The following is a 10,273-nucleotide window of genomic DNA, read 5'->3' on the forward strand; positions in this document are numbered from 1 at the left end:
CTGGTAGTGCAACAAAGCTCTCTTTTGTGTGCTCCAATTGGATTTGGATTGAATTTTGCTGCGCGCTCCTACCGAAAAAAAAGCTTTTTCTATGAAATAAAAAATTTCTCCAAATCTCTCTGTTTATATCACCTCCTCTCATTCGTAAATGATTCTCTAGCATTGAAAAACAATCAATTTTAACTAGTAAGTTGCATTTATATATAGAAAAAAAGTACTATTATAAAAGTCCATGATGTATAATTTGAGAGTACCTATACTTAAAATTAAAATTTTATGGAAATAAAATCATATGACCACGAAAATGACAAATAAATAATTTGATAAGCCTTCTAGTCAAAACAGGTAGAACAAGGGTTATCGTTATAATTAGTCATCGACATCTTGATAAAAAGTAACCAATAAATCATTATCATTTACTACTGTTAATTGCGTTTTTTTTTTCATATTCGTGCAACAACGATTTGTTTACTTTTTGAGTCTTGCGCTATTCACCTGTTCTCTGATGTGTTTGAGCTTTTCATTGTGTGCAAATTTTGAAATTTTTGTTTGGGTTATAAATTAATAATAAATAAAAAGCTTTTTAAACAGCTGATCTTTATTTATATGAATTTGGATTATAAAAAAAAACACTTGAACTGCATCAGTTGCATGAACTTGCTCACAAAGTTGAAGTAAAACTTTGTTATTCTTTTTTGTTAGGGTGTAGGGTCTAGGGTGCATTTTTTTACATGGATATAGTAAAATCATGCCCAGAAAAAAGTATATTTCAAATAAACGGGGAAAATATCAAAATAAGATTAAATTTAAAAATAACCAATTGTTATAATTTTTGCTTCACCGAAAACAAATTTTGTTTTACTTTAAAAATTTTTAAAATTAATAATAAACGGTCACTATGGCGTATGAGGAATATTTTTCTTTAAAAATATTTTACTAAGCTACAGAAATTATTGTTTTGGTAAGGAAAATAGTTGAATTTCATGGACAATTTTCTTTCAAATATCGTCTTTGTAAGTCTTTTAGTTAGATTATAATCAATAATAATTATCAATAAAAACCACAAGGGTATTAATTAACCAACTAATCCTAAAGATTAACAAGAAACTTCGTATCTGACAATGCACAGTGGATAGAATTATAAAAACATTAGCCCAAAATTTTAAATGATTTAGTAAATTGGTAAAGCCATTTAGTATGTTACTAAGTTAAAAATCCGAATGATTTTTCGCTTAGTAACTTACTTAAATGACTTTAGCAATTTATTTAATTTTTTAAAATTTGGTGCCAGTGACTGAAATAATAATTGTTTTATTTTATGTCGTTTTCGATTGGTTTCACTCAAGGATTCAATCATTCTGAAATCAAATAAAACAGTCTGAATCGCTTCCACTCAATTCTGAAATTTCATATCTGTATCTCCCTACTCCCTTCCAAGAAAATTGAGAACAAATAAACAAAAAACTAAATTTTATTGGCTCATTTCGACAAATCAACTAAAAAATTACAACAAATCATACTTGTTTGAATGAATGAAATGCTAAAGAAAACAATAAACAAACGAAAAATTTGGGGTCAAATCACGGCACACGATTACGATCAAACGTTGACGTTTTTACTATTTCTGTCTCTATTTAATAAGAAGAAAAAGATAGGGACACATAGCAACCATACTTTAACGAACGTATGTCGTAATTCGACCCCTGAATTTCTTTATCAATGATTGCTATGGTGATGACCAGGGATAGGATCTTGTGGACCTAAAAACTTAAAAAAAGGCAAAATAAAACTTCCAAAAAGGCATAAAAAGGCATTTATTGAGAGAAAAAATGAAATATAAAAATTAATTGTAGTAATTTGAACAATCATGATTTTTTTAAAAATTTCAGGTAACAAGCGCCTGTGATTGTCCCTTAAGAGTACTTTAAAGGGGCTAAAAGAATTCTATACATCTGTAGAAACGAGTTGAGCCGAATTAAAGCACTTTTTTTTCGAGGGTGCTGTTTTCAAATCAGTTATTCTTTTTTTCTATATTTTTTCGTTGCTGAGATATTCACGTATTATTTGACGTAAACACCAAATTTTAGCATTTATGTCAAAATTTTTATTGCAATTTATGAAAATTTTGAGAATTGTTTTGACATACATACGTCGATGTTTTTTTTTTTTGACGTACAAACGACGATGTTTTTTTTTTACGTACAAACGTGTATGAACAAAAGAAACTTCTGATTTTCATGGCGTATACGGCAAACTCATTTTGGACAAAAATTTAAATATTTTGAATACTAAACAAATTTCAGATGTCCAATTACATGTATATATTATGTAGAAAAGATAAATTTTAACTATGTATATATTAACTAAAAATCAAAAAATGCCGCATACGGCACTTAAATACTAGGGCGACGATATGCATACATGAATATTGTAAATTGAGTAAATCCTAGTACGCAGCTGAAACGAAACGAAATTTTCCATACAAAATTTTCCATACGAAATTTTCACGAAATTTTGAACGAAATTAAATTTGTTTTGTTTTTGCTTTAAGACTTATTTTCTGATGTTTTTTCTTGAATTTTTTTTTTGTGGTATTTTTTCTTTAATATGTTGGCTATTGACTTTGGAGACTTCAAAATTTTTCGTTTCGCTTCAGCTGCGTACTAGGCGTAAGTTAGCTTGAGTAGTTAGCTTTTGAACGTGTCGGTTTCCGGCCGCGCAATAGAACGTAGAAGGCAATATATGGTAGCAATAGCAGACAAACAAGTTGCATAGGTAGATCTTTTCACTCGAATTTGTTTTTGTGGGATAATTAGTGAATACTAAATATGGATATTCAGGCCTATCGAGGTATCCGTTCGGAGAAACGATGGCCCGTTCCGATCGGAACTTACATATCTTTCAAGGTATCCACTTTTGAACAAAAAAATAAAGTATACAATCGCATTCATTTGACACATATGTCAGCGCGATTTATTCAATAAATAAAAATCCTTGTGATGCTCAAGTCTTCTTAATTTCAACCAACCTGTGAAATTCCACTTTTCTTAAAATATTCCGCAACTATTTCATGTCGGAGAATTTCCGATGAAATTCAAAGCACAACGTCAAAAAATCTTTGTTGAACACACTTCATCGCAATGCGTTGATAGGCGCCTAGTTTCATCGGAAGATTCTCCGATATGTCAATCGGAACGGATACCTCGATAGAAAATTTCTCCGAACGGATACCTCGATAGGGCTGATTATATTGAGAAAGTAATATATTGAGTAAATTATCTTTTTGTTTGTATATTTGAGTGTTTTGTGTGTAGGCATTACTTTAAAGACGCTAAAAAGATAAAAACAGGAAAAGGCAAAAAAAAAGGCAATAACAGGAGAAGAGGCAAAAAAAGGCAATAACGAAAGAAAAGGCAAAATAAAATACATATATTTGGCACGAGGGGGACGTGAAACGTGTTTGTTTTTAATCTATAATGTCGTAGGATTAAGCAAGAAAAAAAGGCAAATTCCACAACATCCTATCCCTGGTGATGACTCTAAAACAATAGAAAAATAAAAAGAAGATATTAGGTGTGTTTTTTTGTTTATCTATATAGATTTTGTGCAAAAAAACGACATCGAGATTTTTGAAATCAAAACAATTTACGTGTTAAAAACAACAAAAACTTTATCTGTATAGATTTTTGAAAAATCCAGATAATTATCCAGATTTTACTTTCTCTCGATAAAAACAGTAGTGCCAAAGTAGTTTAATTGTTGTGTTCATACAGAAAATTCTGAAAATATTAACAAAAAAAAAAAAAGCGGAGAAAACTCTCATAAAAAAAATAATCAAAAATTTGTTTGACATGGTTGCATTGAAATGTTAATATCTCGAGATATACGCAATGCACTTTTCAGATAAAAGTCTTAAATGGATCCTGATAAGATTGTTGAACAGATATGTATATAAAATTACCAAAGTTTTTTTCGAAAAATTAGAAATAAAAATAAAAAAGTTTTCACATTTGATTTTTAAAAAATCGAAAAAAAATTCAATATGGCTACCTTCAAACGCTTATAACACAAGAACGACGCAACTAATGTTAATGGTCATGGTCTTAAAATGTAGCTAAGAATATACAGATAATTTTTGTTTTTTTGTGAAAAAAAATTTTTTGAATCCAACATGGATGCCATGGCGATATGAAAATTTTTGTTTGCATCCAACATGGAAGTAATGGCCTTCCCACTTCGGAGTTAAAATTAAAAAAAAAAAAACAAAAGCAACATTTTTGACAAACAGCTGCCAAAGTATATGTACAGTGGTGCCAAATGTTTGCATGGATTTCAAAAATCCCGATGTCGTTTTTTTGCACAAAATCTATATAGATAAACAAAAAAACACACCTATTTACTGCCCAATAATTATACAAATGAAAATATGTGAACAGAATTTTAAGATAGAATTGCTATCATATAAACTGGATATTTCTGATGCATTTTCACCTAGTCCTATAACAATATCTTCGGTAGCATGCCCAACTACCTTCAAATGATAAGTAATCAAATAATTTTATACACTTTTGTATTTCGCGCGGATATGGAACAATGCAAGCCCGGGAGACTTGCCTCCGCTTGCTGATATTAACCTAGCGAATCTCACAGAAGGATCAATGAATTAAAAAAGCGATATCAAGAACTATACTTTATTGTTTTATCGTTATTTTAGAAAAAGTTCAGCTGCTTCGTAAATGCTCCCTTCCAGTGAGAGAATGAGTTTTTTTAATTTTTGCTCAACTTTTCATGGGAGTTTTGATTTGAAACGACCTGTACTTTCTTGCTAGGAAATTTGGTTTGACGTTTAATCTAAATATTAGTGAATAAATGTTATCTTCTTCGCTGGCTATAGGTCTTGTTTTGATTTTACCTATAGCCAGCGAAGAAGATAATATTTATTTAATAAAGAAAGGTCACGGAATAAGGAATAAGAATTTAAATATTAGTGATTTTGAGCGAATTCTTTTTTGAAATCAAGAAGAGAATTTTTATTCTGATAAGCGTTCTTTCTGTCATTTTCGTGCGTATAAAACACTTTCAGAAGGCTTCTGAATGATTCCGGATGCTTTCGAAGAGCCAATCGAAAACGACATTAATTTTTATCTGGCGTAAAACTAAGAGCGGAATTCAGAGTCGTCACTCAAGTAAAAAATTTTCTCAAGCACAAGTCTGAAATGAATTTTCTGAGTGTTTGGTCAAGCATTAAATTCAAAATTTCCTCAGCTAGAATTAATAAAGTTAAAAGTCAAGAAACCCTACACTGAGGGAAAAAACGCAACGTAAAATGTAAAATCTTCAACGTTGATTTAATGTTGAAAAAATTAACATGAAACTTCTTCAAAATAAAATTGAAACAACGTAAGAAATTTTTTTATTTTTGTCGGACTTCAGCTTTTGTTGCATTTTATCACTCTAATTTTCAACAGTGAGATAGCACGTTGGTAAAGCATTCGCCTAGTAACCCAAGAGTTGTAGGTTCGATCCCCAGCGGCTGCCCATTTTTTCTATTTTTTTTAATAAATTGATGCTTTTTTTAAAGTTAAAACAACTTTGATTTAAAGATGTTTTATAACGGTAAACCACTTTAAACTAACGATGCTCTACTTTGATTTTTCAGTTGAATCAACGTGGTTTTCGTTGATTTTAAGTTGTTTTTTCCCTCAGTGTAAGGATTTCTTAACGTAACGAGTAGCTGAAGTAGGCTAAACGCAAGAGAAAATGTTCACTTGAGTAAAATTTTTGCTTGAGTGACAACTCTGAATCCCGCTCTAAATAGTTCCGCCGAGTTTCGGTTCGAAATTTATGACATGCAATTCTGTGGAGTGTTGCGTTGCCCGTTTTTGTGATAAAAATATTTTCAAATTTCAGAATGACCTATCCAATATCGCGCCCAAATATTTAAATTTGACAGCAAATTGAAATAACAACAAAAAAAAGTGTCAGAAAAAGTCAGAAAAATTCATTCAATCATAATATTTTATGTAAAATTTTGACATAACGTGTTTTATTTTTATTCCTTTAAAGCCTAGTACGCTGCTGAAGTGCAAAGTGACAATCATCATAGAACGATATCATATTCGACAATTGTTTGTGTACGAAAAAGAGGTAAAGACTTTTTCCGTTGTGTCGAACAGCGTACTGCAGAAGCTGTTTACCAAGTCTTTTCGAAGATCAAACTTCCCTTAACTTCTATAAGTCAATTATAAGTTCGAACTTCTATTAGTAATTTAAGTCTGAAGCAAATCTCTATAAAAGTTATCGCCTGCGAGTTATCATTTTAAAGAAGTTGTTGTGTTAGTTGGGTGTGTATTTAATAGCGTTGGACCTTATTGCGAGTGCCATTTGTCTAACAATAGACGACTAATGTTAGTTGATCATCGAAAATAACTTTTGGTATTGTGAATTTCTATCGACAGACGACTTTTGTCGAAAATCTATCATCGACAATGAATTTTGGTATACACAATACCAAAACACCGTATTTATCGATTCGATCGACTTTTATCGTATCGGAAGTTAAATGACACCCGCAATAAGGGCCTTTGTTTCGGTGAGACTTTGAAGTCCAGTTATTAAAAATTGAACACAGAGTTACTACAAAAACTTGCATAGAACTTCACTTTATTCTTCCTGTAAAATGAGTTCGAATAAATTTCAAACTAAAAAATATCAACACAAAAAGATCTTTAAAATCAAACATTTTCATGAAAAAATGCTTTACTTTGTGTAATTCTCACGAAAACAAGGGAACTGATTTTTTACTACCGCTTTTGCTTTGGGGAAAGCAATTGCTGCTTATTTTATTTATTTTTTTTTTTTTTTCAATAATTATCAACAAAAACTTTTTATTTGTTCTATTTTATATATTTGTAATCACCCTGTACACAATTCCCAAATTCCATTCCATTTCATTCCTCGTCATCACCTGTCAAAAAAATTCCATAAAAATAAAAATTTTCCCTTCATTTCATCCATCCATCGCAAATGAAGTTTTCATAAGAAAAAAATTATAAAATATAAAGATTTTTTCACCGACAAGTATTTAATTTCCTATATTTATCAAAAACTATGTCGTCTGGTCAAGAAAATCAACCAAAAATCAAATACGCCGAAGGAGGTAAAATCGATCGTGCTCAACTAGAATTTATGAAAATAATCGAAGAACAAAATCTACAACGCGTTACTAAACTTAAAAGAGTTCGTCGTAATAATTTAATCACAGCCGGAGTTTTGGGAGTTTCTGTCATTGGAATCTACGCTTATTCCATCCTGAGTGTCCAACAAGAAAGATTCTTGGATGATTTTGAAGAACCAAAAAAAGTTGGAAATTAAAAAGAAAAATTTGTAAAAAAAAGTTAGGTTAGGTTAGGTTTAAGTTTCAGTCGTAGAAAATTCTTATATAAAAACCCTTTTAAAAATGCCCTACGGATCTGCAGCTGTCGCAGCTCGTGGTCTTCGTTTACCACCTTTACCAACAATTCGAGATCTTGTGAAATTATACAAGCTCCAAGCCATTAAGCAAATGTCACAGAATTTTCTAATGGATGAACGATTGACTGACAAAATTGTGAAATCCGCAGGAAGAATAACAAACAACGATGTTGTCTTGGAAGTCGGTCCAGGACCGGGAGGAATCACAAGATCTATTTTAAGACGAAATCCGTCAAAAATAATCCTCGTCGAAAAAGATCGAAGGTTCCTTCCGACTTTGGAACTTCTTCAGGAATGTGCCAAGCCTTTGGGTGTCCAAATGGACATCCATCAAGCTGACATTCTAAGATTTCCAATGGAAGAACATGTCCCTGATATTTCCCAAAAACTCCACCTAATTGGCAACCTTCCATTTGCTATATCGACTCGCCTATTAATCAATTGGTTTAAAGACTTGTCACTTCGACAAGGAGCTTTTCGTCGTAACGACACCACAATGACGTTGACTTTTCAAAAAGAAGTCGCTGAAAGGATTTGTGCTCCTCTCGGAAGCGATCAACGTTGTCGTTTGTCGATAATGTCGCAAATTTGGACAGAACCCAAACTCAAATTTATTATACCCGGGAAAGCATTTGTCCCAAAACCGGATGTCGATGTTGGAGTTGTAACATTGATTCCTTTGAAACAGCCAAAGACAGATATTCCTTTTGATGTGGTTGAACGTGTTAATCGGCATATATTTTCAATGAGACAGAAGTATTGCAGACGTGGGTATAGTAGGCTGTTTCCTGAAGAACAACGAGATGAGACGACCTATGAAATGTTTGAGGAAGCTGAAGTTGAATCGACATTGAGACCATTTCAATTGTCTGTGGAGGAGTGTCTTCGGTTGACGGAAGTTTATTGGCAGTTTATTCAGAAGAATCCTGAGGTGGCAAAGTATGATCATCGTGGACCGAAGGCTATTAAGCAGGAAGAAGAAGTTTTTGTTGATTATTAAATAAGGATTTTATGGCTAAATAAAGTTTGTATTACTGAAAATGCTTTAATGGAAGTTTTCTTTATTTCAATTGACTTTAGGCACTGACAAGAGATATATACAGATAGGTATTTTCATGGAAGGGTTTTGGTAAATTTTTGTCTGTTTTCGCTCATATTTCTTTAACAATTTACTAAGTTTTAGTATTTTAATACATTACAATTAGTATATTAATTTGTTTCATTGTTCTTAATATTAAAAGTATTCTAACTATTGTGCTCTCTGAGTATATATTCAAATAAGATGTAACGGGTGTGTCGTTAGAAAGTCACACCAGATACATACGATACGACTAGTTCTTTTTCTTTTTGTAGATTGCAATAGTCACACTGTTTCTTGGTTTTTGGTATGATCTTGCTTCATACCAAACAAATATAACCTTGTATAGATTTGAAACATTCAAAGGGTTTGTTGAATTTAAATCGACTGCATATCCACCATAAGTGTTCTTACATGACACTTTTTAATAACGAAATGGCGTGTTCTCTAACGACAACTACATGGACGAAGAAGAAGAGGAAACCGTTCAACATTTTCTGTGCATTCTTAAAGGAGAAGAAAGGAAATATGAAATTGGAAGGAGTTCACGTCATACTTCTAATCAATGTTTGAATAAGATATTTGAATTTTGAAATAAAAAAATGTTATAGTTAGATGGTATGTTGAATTTCCGAGGATGTCAGTATTTCAAACAAGTCTGATGTATACTAGTTTTCGATTTTGGTATGTTAGCTTTGATGTTTTTCTTGAACATGGTTTTGTTCTTCAATTTTACATCTCTTGTATGTGCTTTAGGGTATTCATTTAATTTGAGAGAATTTTGTCGACTAAATCCTAAGCAAAATTTCTTTGCCATCTCGAATCTAGACACTGGGAGTCGACGATCATTTTGGTGGTTGCATTATCGTTCATTCACTGGATGTGGCCCAGGTAATGTAGTCTTCAAATAATGATTCCAGGTGAACCTCAACAAGTCCAAATAATAATAATAACAGTATAACTATCTCGAAATCAAATTTCTAGAAACCATAACCTTAAGAACCAAATGAAAGATAATAAGCTAAGTCGAAAAATGGGTTGAACTCAACTTGGAGAAGTGTGACGTAGGCAGAGATGTCTAAAAAGAACTAAAATATCACATTTTGAAAATAACGGTCAAGGCAATAGCGTCGTTTGTTCTACGCTAATCATGTTCGAAGGCTTATAGAATTTGAAGAAGTCGAGCAGGTTCTCACATAATTTTTGAAGCGTCTGAAGCTACCTAACAGCATGTGTAATAAATAATATAAGTGGATGATAGACGATTGCCTAAGTAAATAACAATGGTGGTGATGAGAAAGAAAGTTTCAGTCTTTCAGCCCTATTATGCTATTATCTAAAATAAGAAGCTTTTAAATGGCTTTGATATTAAATTTTAAAAAATAGTTCTTAAAATGTTCATAGAAGATTATTAAAGTCAATTTGACGTAATTAACCAAGAAAATCTTTCGATTCACGTGAATCGAATAGCAGAATAGGGCTGTTGACGTAATTTAGTTTTTATATATAATTTCATGAAAGTAGGTAATTTTATTTATATTTATATAGTTCCATAAAGTGGTAGGAAATATACTTATTTGAATGGAGTCCATAAAATGTAAGGCAAAAAAAGAACAAACCTTGTATTTTTCAAAGATCTAGCTATCTGTTACCAATTGCATTGGTTCTTGTTCAAGTTATTAAAACAAAAATGATGCTTTTGTGCAATCGTTTATGTTATTT

The 10,273-nt window shown here is 31.6% G+C and overlaps 1 protein-coding gene across 1 annotated transcript; it reads left to right on the forward strand.

The window, feature by feature from the left end:
- The first annotated feature begins 6,978 nt into the window (after window positions 1-6,978).
- On the forward strand, window positions 6,979-8,522 carry LOC129919600 (dimethyladenosine transferase 1, mitochondrial). Its single transcript, XM_056000540.1, has one exon. The coding sequence runs from the start codon at window positions 7,460-7,462 to the stop codon at window positions 8,471-8,473; it is 1,014 nt and encodes a 337-aa protein (XP_055856515.1). The 5' UTR covers window positions 6,979-7,459; the 3' UTR covers window positions 8,474-8,522.
- The last annotated feature ends 1,751 nt before the right edge of the window (window positions 8,523-10,273 follow it).

Source organism: Episyrphus balteatus, chromosome 4, assembly GCF_945859705.1.
Source record: "Episyrphus balteatus chromosome 4, idEpiBalt1.1, whole genome shotgun sequence".
Taxonomy (NCBI): domain Eukaryota; kingdom Metazoa; phylum Arthropoda; class Insecta; order Diptera; family Syrphidae; genus Episyrphus; species Episyrphus balteatus.